Source organism: Haliotis asinina, chromosome 2 (assembly GCF_037392515.1).
Source record: "Haliotis asinina isolate JCU_RB_2024 chromosome 2, JCU_Hal_asi_v2, whole genome shotgun sequence".
NCBI classification, from domain to species: Eukaryota; Metazoa; Mollusca; class Gastropoda; order Lepetellida; family Haliotidae; genus Haliotis; species Haliotis asinina.
This window is the reverse complement of record NC_090281.1, coordinates 86521213-86544285: the sequence shown is the minus strand read 5'-3', so window position 1 is coordinate 86544285 and position 23073 is coordinate 86521213. Positions and strand designations below refer to the sequence as shown.

The window sequence follows — 23073 nt, the reverse complement described above, 5'->3', positions numbered from 1 at the left end:
TATTCGGGTAGTACTTATGTGACCTACCATCCATTGGTAAACTCGGACACTGTCTTGTACTGGTTCTCGTCAGATCCCGTTTCACGGCACGAGAACCTGCCGAACTTGGAGAAAGAGGCCCTGTTGTGGTTAATCGAGATTTCCTCAATTCTGTCCCGATCGTATAACATCCAGTTTCCATGGAGCTTGGGGTCGAATCGACACTTCTGACGTGGCTGGCCCTCTGGGGAAGACATGTGGAATTCAGAATGAAGTGATACTAAACGACAAGTCAATGTATGTGCTGACATAATGTTTGGGACACTTACAGCTTTCCTATTCCACGTGGCGGTGTAACACACAAACTGTGTAAAGTGCCATAAACCAAATGTTTTCATTCATGGCATAGGTGGGAATAAATGTCACGTTCATAGATTCTAGATTACCGTGGCACTAAACGTTATGTCTATATACTCAATGACAAGGTGATACTTAAGGTCATGTCCATAACCTGCTTGATAACGTCATACTGCATGTCACATCCATATACTCAATGACAAGGTGATACTAAAGATCATGTCCATAAACTGCTTGATAACGTCATACTGTATGTCACATCCATATACTCAATGACAAGGTGATACTAAAGATCATGTCCATAACCTGCTTGATAACGTCATACTGTATGTCACATCCATATACTCAATGACAAGGTGATACTAAAGATCATGTCCATAACCTGCTTGATAACGTCATACTGTATGTCACATCCATATACTCAATGACAAGGTGATACTAAAGGTCATGTCCATAGCCTGCTTGATAACGTCATCCTGTATGTCACATCCATATACTCATTGACAAGGTGCACGTGGTACTAAAGGTCATGTCCATAATCTGCTTGACAACATCATACTGTATGTCGTGCCCATGTACTCCATGGCAAGGTGAAATGCCATGCTCTAAAACTGCATGATGTTAATATAATGTATCTTTTCATTAAGGAACTAAAACTAGAAAGATGGAAAGATAAAAAAGTAGTGTTGCAGGCAATAAATGAACAGCGCGAAGTCATTAATATCATCGGAAAGAATTAACGCAGGATGTGCATAAATGGTTTATGTGGGAGTGAAGGACGGAGAAAAGAGAGGCACAAAGGAGGCGAGGAAGACAGAAAGAGAAAGGGATCGTAGGATATTTTGACAGAAACTAGAAACTAAAGATTCTACCCCAGCACTCAACCAGCGTCTGTTTTGTTGAGTTACAACCTTCCGAGATCCCCCGCGATGACGAGCAAAATAGATTTACATTAGCTGATGTCAAGACATATATTTAAACATTAAATAATTAATATTGATTATTTTATGATTTATGTGAAGTGAATTTTTATACTGTCTCCTTATAACGAGGAACCTTCGTCAATGGCCTAATTGGATTTTGTAGCATGTACTCTAATCTTGCCGCCTAATCATTTCTCCGGATTAAGCGCAGGGAGCATTGTAACTGGTCATTAGCGTCATCTAGAAGGAAATACCTTCGGTAAATTTAAGTGACGCTGGTTATAGTGATATGGGTTCAAACACCGTTAACATTACAGCTATATGGACAGGTGCTTGGAGAACACAGAGACGAAATGTATCGCGTAAATATTATTATTAAGTACATGTTGTTATCGAGACGACGAACCAGGCCGATAAACTTGCTACCAGGATCCGATAAACTACTTTAATTTAGATATCAAGGCTGTTCCGACGTCTTCTCGCTCATTAACTATTCGCTCTCACAACGTTATCATTTTGATGATAATATAGGTTTTCCAGATACCGTGTTTCTGTCAACCTGGCAGCAAATACGTATGGCACTATATGACAATTAGGGGTATTCACGCTTCCGTTTATATTCTTACACTGTTGCCAACGTTCCTGCATCTAGTGCAAGTTCCTTCAAAACTACTTTGCAATTTATTACTATGCGTTAGCTGGTGAGTGGGGTGAGGGTGGGGGTGGGGTGGGGTAGTTGGAGGTTTACTACACTGATGAAATCAACGAGTAAGGAAATGGAGGTTACACACATAGGAACATAATCTGCCGAACAGGGATTCGAACTCACAATGAGAGGGTTCTGACATGTTCAAAGGACGCATTTAGGCTCAGCGTGAGTATTTGAAATTACATCGATAATAACATTGATAATGAAATTGATAATGACATATGATCAAAACATTCCAAAGGGTACAAGTAATATTGTCCCACATTTCTCGCCATATCGAAGCACACTCGGAAATACCCTTCTTGTATTACTTTTCAGTCAAATAACGTATGAGGTTTGCCGAGATTCGCTGTGAAGAGTTGCGTCATTTGGGCATGCGCACTGTGATCGTGAGTTCGTATCCACGATGCTTCCAGGTTTGTCAAAGTAGAAAACGTCAGTAACACGCATAACATTTTATCAATTATATGTAATTCAATTATAAACCATTACTTTTTTTAAATATAGGATATAGGGTATTTATATAGCGCACATATTCACGCAGCTTGTACATGCTCATGGCGCTGGTACTTGTTCCTTCGATCACTGGATGTCAGTCTCAACGGCACAACGTTTTATCAGTCTCAACTCACAGGGGACCACACAGCCCTTGCAGCCACTAGGTACGCCGAGTTATTGCAACTTTTTCATCCTTGCCAGGTACCCATTCACAGCTGGGTGAACAGTCACGGTACTTTGTACACGTTTGCTGCCCGTGCTGTACAGCAACTAATGAGTGAGTGAGTTTAGTCACTCAGTTATAGGGCGGCGGTCTGTAAATAATCGAGTCTGGACCAGACAATCCAGTGACCAACAACGTGAGCATCAATCTGCGCAATTGGGAACCGATGACATGTGTCAACCAAGTCAGCGAGCCTGACCACCCGATCCCGTTAGTCGCCTCTTACGACAAGCATAGTCGCCTTGTATGGCAAGCATGGGTTGCTGAAGGCCTATTCTACCGTGGGACCTTCACGGGTCAGTACCAGCAACTAGTACCAGTCATTTACCAACAGATTCGGGGGTTCTTTTATGTGCACAGGGCTGTGTACTGTACATAAGACGACAGTGCACAAAGATGACTCCAATGTTTTTTTTATACCCGGTCACAGAAGGGCTTCATCTGTAGACCTTAATTAAGCTTGCTGGATCACTAGCCTGGCGCCTTAGACAGCTCGCCCACCATATATACAGTTCTACCTAGCACACATCACCTTAACTCTTGCAGTTTATTACATTAGTAAATTATTAACATTATGAGACACGTGCTTGAATCAAACACCAGTTATGTGCACAGTTCAAGATATGCATTTTCCAATAGACCTTCTCTGCTGAATCTCTTCACTTTCTGCACATGCGTGCACACTGCCACATCGGTATGCGTTATCAATCGCATGGGGAAATAACACAGAAACTGGTTCTAGCCAATTAGGAAGCGCGAAGACACGCTGTTTCATAACTCCCATTGGCCACCACCATTACAAATAAATCAGAACAAACATTGTAATGTTGCTGAACGTCGTGGGAATCGTCGATAAGACACAGAACCAGTTTAAAGGATTGTCTAGTCACTGTCAGTTGAGTATCAGGTCATGACATCGAATAATATAAAATGGAATAGCGACGAAATGACGTTTGGAACGATAGGACGTGAAATTCGCCTAAGTGTACGAAACATCACAATGAGGCCCTCGCAGACGCTATCAGTCTTGGCAACTCGTGGGGAGTGATCCGTGACGGGTATATACCAGACTGCTTGTAGTCAATAATTTAGAATGAAATCAGAGAGAATTGATGTGGGGATCAATCGTTGAAATTGTTATATTGGGGCACAAGGGTTAACAGATTGGCAATATTCCAGCGGGTAGCCGGATGAAGGCAGGGGCGGGGAAAGAGCTGGATGATTGACATGTCAGCTGTTTTTACGAGTTTGGTAACTGACAAGTTTATTTTAACAATATAGTAACGGTTCGGTAGAACTTACTGATTTCCATTTATATGGAAAGAATGATGAAAGATAATAACTTCTCAGCGGACGTGATATATAGTCACTCTTTCAACTAGTCACTATAGCTGGTTGATCGATAGCCTGGCTTCCCAGACTACTCTCTCAGCTAAGGCGGCCTCTTATGCCGTAACATTGTCCTACCTTAGCCGTAGAGATGTACGTAACGGACGGTCTGTGGTGAGGTGGCGGGTCTGTAATGCAGTGGTAGGTTTGTAACATGGTAGGGGAACGTAACACGATGAGATCTGCAACGTGGTGTTGTATATGGTTCTTCAACGTGACGGTGGGTCTTTAAAGTGATAGAGGGTCTGTGACGTCATGGTTGGTCTGTAATGCAATAGAGGTCTGTGACGTGATGGAAGGTCTGTGACCCGATGGTGTTTCTGTGACGTGATAGAGGATCTGTGACGTGATCGTGGGTCTGTGACGTGATGGTGGGCTTGTGACATGATGGAGGGTCTGTGTCGCGATAATGAGTCAGCAATGAGGTGGAAATCTGTAACGTTGGTTTGAAACAATAATGGAACTGCGGTTCTGTTACTGGTGGCGGTTCTGTTACTGGTGGCGGTTCTGTTACGTTGTTGTGGGTCTTTAACACGATGTGGATCCCGAAAGTGGTCGGGGGTGTCTACCGCGGTTGGTGGGGGTTGTATCATGATGAGGATTTGTAAAGTGGCGGGGGTCCTTGTGAGAGTATTTGTGGTTTAATTTGTTCGTGAAGGGATAATTGTGTTTTGGCAAGTAATAATATCCTTTAACAAATACAATTATCACAACATGACACGTCAACATTATTTATTGAAAATTTATTCTCAGTGTTCCCGAACCGAGGGAGCAGAGACATCATCGGGTGGCGGGGGGTATCCTCTTCCACCTCATCCCCATTTTGGCGATGTTAGCCATTAACGTTGTGTCCAACAACAACAACAACAGCATGGGTTATACATTCTCATTTCAATTTTTCAATTAACGACTACCGCAGGGGGCTACAACAGAAACACTTCCACAGCCATGTCTACAGAGGGTCGTCTCCTCTGTTCAGGCAGCGTCGAGAATCGTCACGTTCTTTCTTCCGTCTAAAGTATAACTTCTTTAATTGATTCCAAATATATTTGAAAGCTTGTGAGGAAGATGCTAGGGTTAGAGTGCCCCACTGCCGAGTACGTGCGAAGTGAGAGACGAAGATGTTATACTCAACTTGGCAACTTCTTGGCACAAAGACAAAAGTGCGTGTTTGCATAAAGCGAGCTTAATCAAGCGAATCCGTTGTTGAAATGTCACTATTGATTGGCAGCGTCACAGACATTCATATGGCCAGCAAGACACTTTAAGTTGACTTTGTGGTAACTTGTCACTGGGTTTGAAAGTCAGCAGCTATTGTGCTGACGTCAATATGTTTCGAGTGGATATGACATGTTGGCGTAGAGACGGATGACCTTTGACCTGAGAAGAGATTACATTAAGTGGCAATGGTTTAATGTCCCCTTACACAAATCTCTTCCTTATTTGATATGAAGAACAGGCCTCAAATACAAATCTTCAATCTGCAATAAGATGTTTTATTAACTTGCAATGTACAGTGGCAGATTACGACAACCGACGTCTGACGTCATAACATGGAATAAAATCAAGGCTCCATTTCTAATCAGGAAACGTTTTAAATTGCGAAACATCCATTTTTACCCTTTCAGTCCTAGCCAGCATTGTATAGGGGAGGTACTTAGATGATTAAACAGTCGCCTTCAATCTAATACGGGCTTGTAAACAGTTTCCATAGAAGAGCGAAACATGCCGGTAGACGGCGCTGAGGTCACGTTCTCACGCGTGTTTTCTCGTGGTTGATCCGGGATGTGAGGATAGGCGTGTGTTGGTCGTATCCGGGCGATCAGCGGCAATCTGGGCCCCTCTCCCACCCTATAGAAGCATCACGCCCAAGGATCAAGCATCAACCCTGCCATTCTTCCCCACGCGAGACGCCTCCATCTACGTAATGAAGCCCACGTCGCCAGCAACCACTACGTCCACTTTGTACCCAGCAAACGCCAGGCTTAGCACGTGTATGGGACTTTCTTCAGTGGCGTCCGGTAATAGAGTAATCAACCACGTAGAAGTCGCAATTCGGTCGACGTCGGCAGGATGAAAATATAGACATTCCGCTGTCATCTAGCAAGGATAATCACAATCCCCATGAATCTCTCCTCCGACTTCATATTTGCTCCTTCGTCATTATGTATTAAACACCTCGTTTCCCACAGTTCCATCGTCTGACAGAACTCTACAGTCTTCTAATGTGTCTGTAATGGTATTCATTTAGCTCTTTCAACAGTCGGCCAGCAGTTGGCTTCGTTCTTCTTTTACAGGTGAATGAAAACACTCTTTTCGATATGAATCATTTAGTTCCAAACGTCGTGGGAGCATGGATGTAGACTTGGCCTTTCAAACTACAAACAAACTGGCTTTTACTGTCTACACAGTTGTCATTACATAATGACTTCCGCCGAGTTTAACGCGACGCAACATTATGCGCACAGAAGTATTAAGATTAGCGAGGAAACATAACACATTGCGTCCCGAGTGACACACAATAATATACATTGTACTACCTCCTCGATACGAAATGTGGAGCCCCTGTTATAAACGTAATCATACATATCACAATAGCAGTACAATGCAAAGCTTCATTACTTTAACCACTAGTCTACGTTTACTCGTCTCGCTGAAGACCCAGATCCGATTCCCCACATAGGTATAACGTGTGAAACCTGCTGTCATATTTCTCGAATATTACTCAGAGCGGCATAAAACCAAATTCACTCTCTAATATCGTTTTACCATCATTTTCCGACAAGGCCCTTCAAAACCTGGAGTCCTGTGGAAACCTGGTTTGCTAGTATTAGGTTAAAACCCTTCCCCTGTATCAGATGCGTGTGGACCATTGTTTATTAACACTGTCAGGTTATGAACGATTACTATAATATATTAAGCAAACATGCATGACGGTTGACTCTTCGTGGTGTTGCTTTTTCTCATGGTGGAATGGATCTCCGTCAGTCTTCAGCAGAAATAGGGATGCATTCAAAATTCTTCCAACACTGATTCCATAACATACAAGAGTATAACACATAGCATGACAACTGCTGTTAAATGTTCAAAAGAATAGTCAAAGAGCATAGTTATCTACTTAAGATGGCTGAAAGAATGCCGCCGGAAGAATACAATCTAAACACTAACGTAATTTGGAATGAGGACTGAGCAGAGTTATTCCACAGCGACTGAAACACATAAGTACAAACTAGATAAACCACTCGAGCGAGAATGGGTCCACCAAGCTGGAGTAGGGTGGGACTAAATAGGATTGGCTGGCTAGTCCCATCGACTCATTGTCCTTGTGGGATGTTGTCGGTCATCTGTTTGCTTGGTCTAAGTATCATAAACTGTCGTAATATCGCTAGTCAGTTTAAGCATTCATTTATCCTTAGAATCGCGTCATCAGCATTGCAAGCTGTGATACGTATGACTACTTCCACAACATTTGTCTTAACAACAACGTCTGTACAATGTCACGAAACATCTTACCCTACATACAACCACACCATAACAAGTACATCTTTTCTTGTTTCAATAATAGACCATTGAAAAAGAAGCTTCCAAAATAAATCACGTTTCTAACAAGATATCACAATGGTAAAAGTGGAACTATCCGCGACAACGTAGATCTGACTACAATTCAGGGTAAGAGCGTCAGACAATGAACTTGCTTAATCCATGTAAATCCATCCAGCCATTGATTCACAATTCGCTATGTAGAGCCCTGGATAGCAGAAGGATATCCCTTTAGACAAAATTCATCTTCATCACAGTTCGAAGTCACATCTCCAACGAATTAACTGGAGATGGTCTTTACTTCCGGTCACATGAGCTTAAAGTCGTCAGTATCAACCGGAAGCACCAGAAGGCTAAACAATGAACACTGTACTCTTAACCAACACAATACGTCAGAAAAACGGGAAGAAATAAACCATAATGTATATAAATAATAGTGTGAGATCCAGATCAAACGACGTGAGAGTTAAACTTGGTAGGGTAGTGCTATTGGTCGGCATGATATAGGATGAATCGAGTCCTCATGACAGACGTCTGTCACACAATCACACAGTAGACTGGGACTCTACTTACGGCACATCTGACACATGCCTGTCACACAATCACACAGTAGAGAGACTGGGACTCTACTTACGGCACATCTGATAGACGTCTGTCACACAATCACACAGTAGAGAGACTGGGACTCTACTTACGGCACATCCGACACACGTCTGTCACACAATCACACAGTAGAGAGACTGGGACTCTACTTACGGCACATCCGACACACGTCTGTCACACAATCACACAGTAGAGAGACTGGGGCTCTACTTACGGCACATCCGACAGACGTCTGTAACACAATCACACAGTAGAGAGACTGGAACTCTACTTACGGCACATCTGACAGACGTCTGTAACACAATCACACAGTAGAGAGACTGGGGCTCTACTTACGGCACATCTGACACGTCTTCTTGCAGTGCTGACTGATGTTGATGTCTTTCCCACAAACTCCTGTCGACAGCAGTTCGCGACACTTCCGGTCGTCGTCGTCCTCACACCGGTTCGGATCTGTAATATACGTCATGTAATGATCATGGTGTGGAGGATTACGCTGACAGCGGGCGCCGTCAATGACACTGACGGAGGGTCTAAGTCTCTCTTCATTCATACACACATTCTCTTTACGCAGAGGTTATTCAAGTCAAATCTTCCCATGTACGAAAGATATGATTTGAGTAACTTTTATGGGAAGCGAATATCATACCAACTATGATGTAATGTGAGTGATAAATTCGCTTTTTATTTATATGCAGTAGTGAGAGCACAACGGTGATTAGGCTCTAACATGAGTAGGGCGGTGGTTAAAGCGTTCGTTTGTCACGCCAAAGGACCGGGTTCGATTCCCCACATGGCTGCAGTGTGTGAAACTCTTTTCTGGTGTTCCCCGCTCCGATACTGTTGGAATATTGTTAAAAGAGAAGTAAAATTACAGTCACTCACTCACTCTCTTACACTTCATCATATTCCATTTAGTCACTCACTGGATTGTCTGGTACAGAGACGATTATTAACAGACCGCTGTCATGTAGCTAGAATATTGCTTAGTGCAGCGTTAACACAAAGTGACAAACTGACAACCACACTCGCGAATTGCGAGTAAGAGATAACTTACAGACGCTCTCTATAACGGAAAGTGGAAGTGAAAATGTGATAATGGGTCAGTCAACTGTGCACGGTGCATGTATATAGACCGTGCCCTTTCCTAAAATTAATCACCACATTACTGAACCATCCAGAATACATACAGTCAGACTTTCTATAATTTGTCAGCAATGTGATTTATTAATGTTGATTCTTTCATCGATTCCTAGAGCATATATGTACATACAGACATTCTGCCGAATGTATTGATAGCAATGTTTTTGTATAACCCAAGTAAACCCGTCCTTTATGTCCGCAATTACCTTGTATAAATCACCCCACCCTATCCTTTATACTCAACACTTTGTTTAGTAGATAACCATCATAGACAGGCCTGATGGTTATATTCAGTGTCATTTATGACGTTTACAGAACATCAATCTACATTATAATGTTTACAATGATAAATATCCTGGAGATGCTGAATAAAACACGACGTGCTAACGACATCATGGTATTCAGTATTCGCGCACCTGTCATCTCGTTCATCACAGCATCACATCAAACGAGCCGCCTGTGGTCACAAGGATAATTGGTACTTATGCCATAGGCGTTATTAAGCAATAAACATTGCTAACAGATCTAGACAAATGTTGCAATGATATCAATTAATTCTAGTGTGTACCATAAGAGCTGAGTCGATAACAAGGTTCAAAATATTTTGTTCAATAAATTCAGTGGACATTAAAAACAATTAATCCGAACGGCAGTGAATCAACTGAAACGATACGAGTACATGAATGGAGGGGACGTGTGTCCGTATAAACATGGATGATACACACTCATCATCAAGGTGTAATTTCCACATTTTTCGGCTGTATTAATTTCAGTAGAGACAAAGCTCTTGTGCCTAGCGTCCATTTTGCATGAATTAGTCATATGTGTGAAATTGAGACTGGTAATTGGGACAGATATTTACAATTAGACGAATAAATATCACATGCTGCTGCAAATAGACACAGCAATGTTGAACGACTTGAATCAAAATTGCTCGGACTGTCAATTTGTCAGAACCGTTATAGAGGCTTGGAAAATACCGGTCATGGAATGTTTATCTAGTCATGATCAAATGAGCGTCATCAAACAATGGGGCACTGCATATATCAATGCACCAGCAAATAATTACTAAAAACAGAGAAATGTTTCCTTTTCACACAAACCCAGGTCTCTAGAGAATGACCGTTAAGCAGATTTGTACTTACGGATTCGCTGATCGTACCCTCATGTTTTATATGTATCGGAGGGGAACTTTGCAAGCAAGGAACAGAAAATGCCAAGGACGCCGTAAAGTCACAATAGGACCTACATTTGATAGCGTATCAAATGTGAGTGCCATAACTCACAGTAAGAGACAGAACTAACACGATATTCCGTAGTATCTACAATGAAGCTCTGATTGAACGAGGACCCTTGAATCATTTACATAATGTCTTGATCAACTAAGAGAAATAGTCTTTCAGAAGACTAACTATGTTACCCCAATATACGTTTTTTATGTTGTGGAATGGGAAAAGTTCGGTGGTTTTAAAGAAACGTTGTAAACCGGTAATATATCAGAATCGCTCAACGTGGTCATTTATAGAGGCATCGAGAGCTTCACAGTTAACGAACAACCTTGTTACAAGGAGGTAAACTAAAGACGATTGTTATTAATGCATTTTCTTTGGCAGATGAGGTCTTGAGTTATACCCTAAAAAGTTGTATACTGAATGGCAGAAATTAGGAAACTATTACAAAGGAAAGTGTCAGTTAACAAGCCGCTAACATCAAGTTGTAATAAACACACCATGCAATACCAAGTAGCATGATTTATAAGACACAATACAAAGAGAAGCCCACGTGCTACGGGAACATTGTGGGTTATTTCTCCCAAATAAGGAAGGAGCCTTATTGACGTCATTTATTATGAATGACTCTGTATTTGTTTGTGACAATTTGTGTATATGACGTCATTTGATGGGATTCGCAAACAATAAAAACCGTCATTAGAACGAGCTCGCTAATTAGTCTGAAGCGAAAATGATATTGCTCATTGAGGAATAGAGTAACAAATCGCCCTGTTGGGTTATGTAAGATACATCGTTTCATAGCAGTAGTGAGTATCCAGAAAACTAAATTCCTACCTCGTCTGCGCATACGCATTTCGTAATACTCTATTCCATGAGGAGGTTTGCCATCTGGTTCTTCTGGGCAGATCACGTTGAAGTAGATAAGAACCGAGAACTCACCATCCTGGTTCTTGGGGAACCGCTACAAAACAATTAAAGGTGATTAAAGGTGTGCAATTAGATATTAGATACCGGGCTTTTAATTTGAATTTGCTCTTAAGTTTTACAGTTACTGTGTACTTTGCAGTAGAGCTGTGACGATATATCGTAGCATCGACAATCGTGATACTTTATCGGATGATAAATATATCGATACTTTTTGGCTTATCGGGAAACGTATCGTTGACCTAAACATGTCAATTTTCACTAGAAAAATGCACGTTTTTAACTAAAGACAGCGTAATTATCGTGATGTGCATCAAATCGTATCGCATCGTTCCAAGATATCGCGATACGTATCGTATCGTCAATTTCCTGTATCGTCACATCCATACTTTGAAGTTTCTAAAGCTCTGAATAATTATCCCCAAATGTCATTTACACGTGGTTAGTTCGGAAAAAGCTTCTACCATGCATAACCGCCATTACTGGCATTCAAGGACCTAAGGAAAAAGGACAGTCAGTTGTAGCCTGCCTTTATTATACCACAACTAAGTACCAAACAGGCACGCGTTATCAAAGAAGCGAAATATAACAATTGTTTTTAATTTTGTTCTAATAAACATATCACATACTCTCAACAAATAGAAATATGTACTGGATAATCACAAATGTTTAGCAGACACATATGTCGTGCTAAATAGTTTTCAAAAAGTCTGGTTGATATCTGATAACTTCATACCAGGCAGTATCGAGGCTTCTCAGATACGTCCGAGGCCACGATAAAAATGAAGCCGTTGTTCTCCCAGCCTGCACAACATGTTAACCTTTTCCCTGAAACAGACAGAGGGTAAATTTGTATCATGAGGAACGGTAAACATTCCTTCTTGGTTTTCAAAATCAGATGACGTGACTTTGTCTTGCAGCAATTTGGTGTAATCTTGTCTTGGAGCATTGTTGTGTAACTTGTCTTGCAACTTTGTTGTGTAATTTTGTCTTGCAGCATTACTGTGCACATTGTCTTGCAGTCTTGTTGTGCACTTTGTCTTGAAGCATTGTCCTGTAGCATTGTAAAGACGATTCGCTTTGTAGCTATACTGTGTTACTTTATGTTTCAGCATTGTCGCATCGAAGATTTCTTGATTTCTAAACTTGTCCTTCTTGTGTGTTGATGAAGCATTGTCATGACTAATATGGTAGATCGTCTAAGGGCACTTCCGGTAAGACAGGAAATAATCTCCTGATAACTTGACTTTACCTCCCCATGATCCGTGACAGCAATTTTCCAAGAACATGTCTCTTTTTGTGAGTGAAAGAACAGGAAAGCCCCGAGGCCAAAGTTCTAATTACATGTATTGTTTCAGAAATACAAATAAAACTGACTACATCGAAAAGGTAATCAACTATATCTGCTGTCGTACAGTACTGCACTGTACTGTGCTATACTGTACTGTACTTTGCAATATTTTGAAAGACATGTCTTCATAACGATAACATAAAACGTACATCACACTATGACAAACAGAGAGGAAAATATATCTACTAAAATTTTCATTTCTAGTGTGTACTGTAAGACCCAAGTTTTGTCTTAACTTAACGCTTTGTTGAAATATTTGACTGATTCCTAAGATCAAACACTGGGGAAATGGCTTCAGTTCAGAAGTTCCTCAATGTAATTCCATCCACAGTTACACAGCTTTGTGAGAGGTCTGTCAAGTTGTACATGCAGTGTAAAGAGGAAGGTCATATTCGTTCCTCCCGGACCTTCATTCAAAGACCTAGTTACTGAGTGTCAGTAACCCGAGATGGGCCTGAATTGCTGACTCTGCACAATGGTCAATAACACAACCCCACTAAAGTAGGTACAGGGTGCCGGTCACATGTTTGGATAGAAGCCAATTCGCAGATACGCAATAAATATTCAGTGTTACCATAATATGAATATCCGTGTTGCATTTTATATGTACACATTGATCAACGACTTTCCGAGAATGTAAATTATTCACATAGGAAAATATACTGAACAAACGTAATCACAATCTAGTGGTCAACAGCATGAGCACTCAATCCAGTTATTTGCCTCTAACGACAAGCACGGGTTGCTGTAACTTACTTGGGTGATAACTAGATTAGGTGCAATATATATGCGACTTAGCAAGTGAGTGAGTGTGGTTGTCCGCAGCTTTTAGCAACATTCCAGCAATATCATGACAAAGGACACCGGAAATGAGATTCACGCAGGAAATTCTACAAGTCCACAAGATACTGAACAAAATACTTCCTTACAGTCATTTTTAAAATTTATAAATATGTTAGGAACAATGCTCAGATGAACAATACAGGCGCGGCTGATCTGACGCAATGTGTTACAGAATGTGATGATATGGAATACACACTTTCTAACCATTTTCGGATTAGGTTAACACAATGTCTTATTAAATCGCTCCTGACAATACCAAAAGTGAAATGTCTAGAAATAATTTCCAAACAGGCATCATGAAAACCATATTAGGATCAACTTGTATTGGCTCACTTTGCCTCTAGTCATGGGTGCACTCAGTGACAGAGCAATGGTAATTTCTGTAACAAGAATGGACATTCCATTCTTCAACATGTATGTCCTGGGATGGATCAGAGAGGAAGTTCCCAGAGGCCAAAAATAAATCCCTACTGCACACACTGCTCTGTAGGATACGGTGATTCTTTCATTTAGTCCGGTGACAAATGATTCCTTCCCAAGCCTACAGGGGGCATTATCTAAAACCAGTGCTATTTTTGTCCACGTTTTGTTCCCATGTCTACTGGAACGGAAACGAATCTTCATTTCAAATCTTTAAAATAACATAGGTCAATTAGGATTTAAAAACTGACATTTGTATCGATTACAATTTTTTTAAAACTAGCTTGAATTGGTGAAGGAAAACGAACTATATATTCAGTATTTCTACTTAAAAGAAATACATTATTAGTTTACGGAACTACAGATTACAGAAATGATCTTACAATGTCAGTATGACATATTAACCACATTGCGTATTTAGGGATTCGAACCATGAATTTACTATTATCATTGTGTTAGTTGCGTCGGTTTTAGAACAACAGAATAGTGTTCAGAGGCGTCAGTGATGTGAGGTTCCCCTTTTAGCCGCACCCACTTGGTTTCAGTGTGCACGTGCATTAAGTGCTCCTCATTCATATGAAATGTAATTGTAGTAAGATGCATTTTGTTGCGTACAGATTAAACGTCACAGTAGAGTAAAAGTACAGCAACATTCGAAATATTTGGGTTTTTTTCATGCAGTGTATATGTTTCATCAATTACTGGTGTTATATATTAGTTAGCTTTAGCGTTCATTTGTTGACGTCCGCTTAAACTCAACAACAATCAGTGCCGCCTGTGGATTGCGAGTAAACTGGTACTTACAAACACCGTGTCTCAGAAAGGGGTTGCAGATACTGCCGGTGGGGGCAATGAAGTCAAGTCCGTCCCCGCTAAGACATTCGATCTCCAGCTGCGACCGTCGCCATTCGTCTTCGCAAACGTCCTGAAACAACACTCATACGCTCAGCCGGAAGTTACGTCATATGATCATGTGATTACGTGCTTCCGATAGGCGTGTCGTTAGCGATATTCAGTGATCTCTTCATATAATTGTCACCGTTCTTTTGCGTTTTGTGAAGGGTGGACTCTATATTGGCGATAATGAGCGTCAGCTGCCCTACTTAGAGAGTCTGGCATATAGAGTTTACAAGACAATGACTGAATAAATATCAATGACCATGAGCTTTATAAAGAACGGCACTCCACTAACGACAGCCTCGAGTATCCAGAGGATATCGCATGGCATGGTTCAGATACAGCTTGTAGCATGGCGTTGTGTTCTCTGGATTAACGTTTGTCCTATCTCGAAAACATGAATAACGAAAGAAGACAAAGTCATCAATATCCCCCGCATTAACTCCAATTTCAGTCTTGTTGCCATGGAAACGAGAAAAATATTTTATTCAGAATTCCAAAACTATTAAAAGGCACCAGTACACCACTAGACCAATCTACATGTCAAGTTTGGTTAAGAAATATTGAACGATTTTAGAGTTTTGTTCCGGAAAAGATCACTCTGCGCGGACGGAAGGAAGCATTATAATACCCCCCGCAAAACGCGTTGCGGCGGATAATTAGTTTATATGTTTGAAGAAAATATAACTTTACAGCCTCTACATGAGTATTATGTCGAACATGATACAATCACTGCAGTCCTTCCTCCAACATAAATCCGACGAGCCGTGATTTAACGGGAGTACTGTTAAAAGCGTCGGTAAACTCACTCACTCACACACTCACTTTCTCAAATTACGGATAACTCGATATAAATATATGAGAACAACACATTTCAGTCGTTGTTTGCAATTCACGTTGACACGGTTCTGCAATATCGTGACAAATCCCAAGGACACTTGTATTATAAAAAGGCATCTAATTCAACGGTGAAATCATTCTCGGGAACATTTTCTGCTATAATACCATACAAATGCCATATACAAGGTCAACCGTCCATCTTCATTCATGAAATGACCCTTTCTTCGTGTGTCAAGATTTAAATTAATGTCCGCGACGTCTCTAAGTGATGGCCTTTGGAGCCTAAAGCCTCCAGAAAGAGCAGAAGTTCTGCAAGTGTAATAAACTATGCCATTCATCAAGTGCTTTCTTTCGGGGATGTCGTCGGTTGTTTTGTTCAAAATATCTTCACTTGCCTTTCAGTAATTTTTGTAGGAAAATGCTAAAATTCTAACAGTTTGTCGTTTAGTTTTCGGTAATCTTAGAAGAGAACCACAAACGCTGAAACAACTCGTTTTTGTCGAAAAGTTACTAACATCTTCGCAAAGAAATGCTAAGTGTGCTTTTAAATGTTATTTTTGAATGGAAATATTGATTTGTGGAAATAGCTGTTGGGGATATAAAAAACTTTGAGGACAAAATATTAAAAGCCATTTATTGACGTTTTCTTTACCGTGGAATCTGATTTATAGTTGCCATATTAGCTCGTTATCTGCCGGATCCATGCAAGTTGGATGGTGACAATCTCTATCTAATGTTAAGAGCATACAAACCCACTTACATTATGTCAAATCGTTCCTCAAAGTCGCTAGCAGGCTGCAGATTTCTCCTTTTTAACATTCTGTGCATCAATCTATTACAGATATTGAATTAGGAATAATCCAATAGCCATTACTAAAGAGTCTGATTTTCATCAAGGTCCTTTTGACTTGAGGAAAGCCACATTGGTTTGAAGAGAGTGTACAAGCACTAATTAAGGATGGCGGTTGACTTTTACCGAGACCAATAATGGCATCCCCCCAAGGAGCTGAAAGCTGTAAAAGGGGCATTAGTGTGCAAAGGGGACATCCAAAAGAGGTTTTTAAGACATAGATATATCGTTTTATCAGCTGTAGACTATTTGTGGCCACACGTGATAGATAAAACATTTCGTAGAACTAAAACACGCGTTTTTATATTTTTAAAACATTTTTAATTTGGGAATGTAGTCAATTTGTGATCTTTAGCAAATGAATCAAAATACCACCGATATCTGATTTGGTAAAGTTTCAGGGCATTCAATAAATATTTAGCAATAACACTGATTTAATGTATTTTAATTCCGAATATCTGTAACAAAGTTGGCTTTTTTTCAAAACGTGGTTTATTGGCCCAGTGTAACATTTCATACTGACCTTTTTCGCAAATAGTACTAGTTTTTAGTGATCTACTATATGCTTTTCACCTCTATTTTACGCAAGTACATATTTTGGTTATTCTCTGGTATCGACCTTTAATATTTAGTGACTGGTTATTACATTCTCAAGTATTTTAATTGAATTTACAGTGTTTTAATTAAAGTAAATTAAAGCATATAGATACCAATATGTTAAAATGACACAAGCACAGAAATAGCTTCTTTCTGGGCCTGTGTCGACTGATTCGTCGACATGCATATTAGCATAATACATGATAAATTCGCTTTGTTCACATAATTTTATACATTGATCTTGTACAGAATTGTTCGGTTTTTTCATTTAATCCTTTCTGCACTGCCACACGGTACCATATGTTTCCTGGCTATATTACCAGTAACGTGGAAACCGAGATCAAGTAACATGTGCCCACCGCAGTATCACGCTCCATCTATATTTCCCATCCATTACATTCCACGAGATGAAAGATTTAGAGACACTTTCATTAATGGACCAAGGTTCCAGCACAGAATTCCAAAATGGAAACAGGGGAAATACATTTGGAGACAGAGTGGGTTAAAACAACGGTGTTGTTGATATTGATATTGACATTATCGTTGATATTGATATTATGTTTATTTACAGATTAACATATTTGAATGCAAAGAGGGTCCAGGTGCACCTGGTACAGACAGCTGGTTGGGCACATTGTAAGCAAAGAGTTCTTGTCCGATTTACATGCAGCCCAGACACCGAAGAGACTTTTCTGGCCGAAACAACGAATGGGTTCTTGGAGAATATGTCCACTTTCCAATGGTGCAGTCTTCTCCATACAGCAGCATATACAGTGTTAGAGGGGTGGTGCTTCTGGCAGCAGGTATTCTGCCAATGTCAGTCAACCACCAGTAGTATCATTATCATCATCATCATCATCATCATCATCATCAGTCTTTGCAATACTGTAATGGCCTGCAGCCGTCAGGACCTAAATGAAATCTGCAGACCCATTTTGGTATTAAATAGACTACACTGTACAGGGTTGCTACAAGATCAGTTAGCAAAGCCTATGGCACAAAGAGACGTTTTATCAAAATACCAAAAAGATATTTGAAACAGCCGGCCCGATACAATAACAACCGGCGCTGGGCCTCCTGGCCGGCGGCGGTAATTTCGGACGCTGCTCCTAATTCTTCCAGTCGTCAGCATTTCTTTTTGTGTGTGTGTGGAAGCTGTGGTGACTGAGCTGGTGTCTTACTCTCAGAATGTGAGTTCGAATCCCGTAAAGGGCTCAACATCCAAAAGTTACTAAAATATATACCTTTCTGAGAGAGAGCAGTCCGAAATAAAACTTATGTTGTATAACTGATAAAAGTTACAAGATTTTTAAATGGAAGTTTCATAATCATAAGAATGATAGCCTCACAAATACTGCTCCGTCCCAGGAACTAAATCTGTTTGAAACTAACATGCTGGTTGCATGTCTCAATAGCCTGTGCTCCTAAACGCTGCTGGCTGCATATTTCATACAGGGAACTGGCCTCCTAAACACGGGAAGTAGAGATGGTCTTGCAGGTGGGCAACTAGCTCGGGCAGTAATTTGGATATGGTGAGACAAAGGATACTCCACTATACAGCTGCCACTAAAAGCTCCATTGTCATGTAATTGAACAGACAGAAACTGACAAACACATGGCAGCATTTGACGTCTGTATACGCTACTTCCTAAAACTTGTCACCTGCATTTCTAGTCGTGTCTCAGTTATTTTATTTGCTTAGCTTAACACTGAAAACCCCATTATCTTTTGTTATTGATAGTCTTACTGTTAGTCGTTTGATGTATTTTATATCATATTACTGAGATTTGTTTACGCTTAAAGGAAGACAAGGAAACGACCAATGTGATATTCAACCCGTACAAATTATTAAAAAAAGATGCAATGATCATGGTAACAGATCTACAATGGTCAAATTACTTTCATACTATCTTTGTATTTGTAATGTTGGTAGTAGTAGTAGTAGTAGTAGTAGTAGTAGTAGTAATAGTAGTAGTAGTAGTAGTACTTGATATTTTGATAATTGTGTTGTAAAATAGAATGTGTTCTTATTTTCAGAGAAAAATCCCCAAACCACCGTATACCTTCAAGCATTAAAATAAGCAGTTCGCCTATACAAAATAACCAAAACATTATATAGTTGGTCCATTCACGATTAACCAGGTCCTAAATTTCATACAAAAATATTTTTTCTTCTCGCTAAGAACGAAAACTCAAAAACAGAAAATTTTAAGTTGAATAATATCACAAAACTATTTCCAAGACATTCCACAGAACACTCTAAGCAACCGAATTCTTTCATTTCATGTACTTGCGTTCATTCCACTTCATTACTTTCTTTTCAGCAGAAAACATTAAACAGTCCAGTTGTTTTTATTGCGAAATTTGTGTTAACCACAAATGGATATTCAAACCATGACTTCAAAAACAAACTGTTAAACGAGTGACCTGATCAGAGCAAAACGTAACAACCTACCTCATTGGTCAATCTGCTGAAAGTCCGAAACGTAAAACCGCCGCTGATTGGACAAAAATATGGCCTGCTGGTATAGGGACCTGAAGGGTAAAGAAGAACATGATGATGGCCTCCTGATGACTGCTGTAGCTGAATCAGAACGAGAGGGAGGGGATGGACAGAAAGGCAATAACAGAAAAGGAGAGAGAGAGATAGGCAGAGAGAGAGGGGAAGGCAGAGAGAGAGAAGAGGTGTTAACATCTGTAATTGCTAAATGTCGTTCGGTATGCCTCGTGTGAAGCATTTCGCGGTTACACGGTTAGAAAGTGCATTTAGACCTTCACTATCGTGCTCTAGTAAGTGACGCTCTGATTGGCACTGGTCCTGCTTGTTCTGTAATGGGATGTTCTCAGACCATCGCAAAGCAGTAGCGAGCACTAAGATCTGAGTTTAATGACGCTGCTCCTGTATTATTGATAAGACAGCATTTAGTGGCAGTGCTTTGAACGTCTAAACCGTAACTTATGTCAACGTGTAAAAGCGAGATAGTGGTTTTGCTGGTTTAACAGTGCTTGCCTCTGCTGTTACTTCTAGTTATATCACATTAATCTGGAAATATTAATAATTATGCGAATGTTTGCGCCTAGAATCCAACGCGATGCTGCTCTATGACGTTACGTCATTACCCTGACGGACTTGTACTTTCAAACCTGCTACTAAGAGCTAAGTGAGACTGTATAGGGCCGTAATCCGTTTCCCAGGTATCTATCATAAACAGCTGGGTAGGCTGACTGCTGTGTGGACGAAATACCTTGCCCAGGGACACAACACAGTATTAGACCATGGTCACAAATGTTTGCAGTTTCCACCGGGATTCGATCCCGGGCCTTTGGCATGTTAACTGTGCACCACTGTGCTCCACAAATGAGAGTGTGAGAGAGTGAGAGACCCAATTCAGTGTTGTTTCACGCCACTTTCAGTGATATTCCAGAACTATCACGCAAAGGGACCGCAAGAAATCGCTCTACACAGTGTACTGAGGGGAATCGAAAGCCATCGCCGTGATGAACGAACGCCTTCCCCTCTAGGCGACGATCCAGTTGAAAGATAAGTAGGTCTGAAGAATATACATGTAGACAGGTTCAAACTCAAAATATTTCAAACATATGTGTTGTGGTTTGCAAATCCAGTATTCGAAACTAATTTTTGCTTGATTTCAGTGGACGGGTGGCAAAGATGCCGGAAGTCGCCATGAGTTGCGTTCCTTAGTTGTGCCAGACACATGTGGTCATGTTCTTGGATGTCAGTCTCATACCAATGTTCGTGAATTTCACCAAAAAGACAAACGTGAAAGACCTGCATCAAAACAGGATTTATATTACAGCAACGAAATGATGTCGACGAAACGCGTGTCTGCATTTAGATTTCGGGCTAGTGAAGTCAGTCAGTGTCCGGAATAGCCACTGGTCCGCTAGGGAAAATCCAGTCGGGGCACCCGATCATGTCCGTAGCCTGTTCCGACAAACATTTTGCTGAAAAACAAATCACCGGTGAAAAGCCGGATTAAAACTGATCTTCAGTAACTCATGCTTGTCGAAAGAGGCCACTAACTGTATTGGGTGGTCAGGCTCGTTGAGTTGGTTGACGCATTTCATCGTGTATCCCATTTGCGTATTGGGTCCTGACGCGATTATTCACAGAACGGTGTCATATCGATGAAATAAAGCTGAGGGCGGTGTAAAACTAAAGTCACTCACTGTCTGAAAAAAGCAATTCAAAGTTGGATGTTACAGACACTAAAGTATGTGACACACTAGGAAAGATGTTCTTACACTTTGTCTTCTTTTTGGCGTTTTTAAAAATATAAACAGCATATCTCTCGCTTACTAAACACCGATTCTCACGTATTGGCAGATTAAACAGAGAGTTTTAAACCGTGGCCTTTATTACTTTTGTTTTCTCCAACATTTCGGCCTTTTCAGTATCGAGGTACAAAAAGCGAAATTAATTATCTCATGGAATCCTCCATGATTTGATTCCCCTGTTTTCGGTATTTTGTGATATTACTCAATTCCTAGTTTTATCAGGTATAAGCTTCCTACTGTCATCTGTAATACCTTCCAATAACCACACTTGACAATCAAATATAACGATTCGGTCAAAACGAATGAACTTGCATACACAGAACCTGAACCTGAACAAAGAGAAAAGATTTACATTGAACATTGAAATTTCCATGATTATTAAAAGATTTCCAATAGTTGACAGTAAGCACTCTTCTCAACCAAGAGTATGTATCAAGTTCACTCCGACATCAAAGCTCATGAATAAACTAGAATTATCTTAACTCGACGTTGAGAGCGGTTCCCATTCAGATGAAAGACTGGTAGGAGAGCACCATTGGTTGTCCAATAAATAAGGTCAAGTCGGTGCACGTTGTATGTGTTCCGGGTTAACGATAGTGTTTGCCCGGCATATATCACCTTTCTCGCTACCCATCTAGAAAAGGTCGATATCCCCGTCACGAAAACAAAACAAAACATGGGATTAAGGTTCTATGTCGTTGACGCGGATACATCAAAGGTACAAATGCACGTGCTGCACGTGTATCAATATAAAAAGCAGAGAAGCATGTTTCTATCTTTTTCCTTGGCGATCCGTGTTGGTTGACCCACAGCAGAATAAACAGAAGTACGCCTCCAGAATATCAGTACATTATAAATGGAATTACTGCCTTGTTGACTTGTCAATATCTAATCTCTTCAGTTAGATTTATCTAATAAATATAAAACCACAGTGCTGGTTGAGCTCCGAAAATGTGAGTGAATTTGGTTTCATGCCGCGCTTAGCAATATTCCAGCAACATCACGGCGGGGGACACCAGAAAGGGGCTTCACACATTGTACCCATGTGGGGATCGAACGAGGCATGACGAGGATCCGAAAAAGATTTCATTGGGTATGAAGGCTAACAAGAGATGAAAATCACATGAATGGATAACTGAAAATTAGTGATGACACAAACTGTTGCTGAAAGTCATTACAAACGTGTGTGCGTGCGTGCGTGCGAGCGTGCGTGCGTGCGTGTGTCCCTGTAGGATACATTATTTCTTGGAATTGCATTCACATTAAAAAGATATAATTATGTATGTCGAATTCTGGCCAGTTCCTCATGTAGCGTGAGTGAGTTTAGTTTTACGCCGCACTCAGCAATATTCCAGCCATATGGCGGCGGTCTGGACCAGACAATCCAGTGATCAACAACATGAACATCGATCTGCGCAATTGGGAACCGAACACGTGTCAACCAAGTCAGCGAGCC

General features: G+C 40.7%; 1 protein-coding gene across 1 annotated transcript in view; it reads right to left on the bottom strand.

Annotated features, from left to right (window-relative positions):
- LOC137274509 (uncharacterized) overlaps positions 1 to 23073 on the bottom strand; it is a 108736-nt gene that overhangs the window by 23815 nt on the left and 61848 nt on the right. The window contains exons 5-10 of the mRNA XM_067807732.1: positions 19774 to 19853; positions 14939 to 15059; positions 12257 to 12348; positions 11431 to 11557; positions 8558 to 8674; positions 28 to 223 (exon numbers count right to left, since the gene is read on the bottom strand). Of these exons, the coding sequence (XP_067663833.1) occupies positions 28 to 223; positions 8558 to 8674; positions 11431 to 11557; positions 12257 to 12348; positions 14939 to 15059; positions 19774 to 19853 (733 nt within the window). The remainder of the gene's footprint in view (positions 1 to 27; positions 224 to 8557; positions 8675 to 11430; positions 11558 to 12256; positions 12349 to 14938; positions 15060 to 19773; positions 19854 to 23073) is intronic.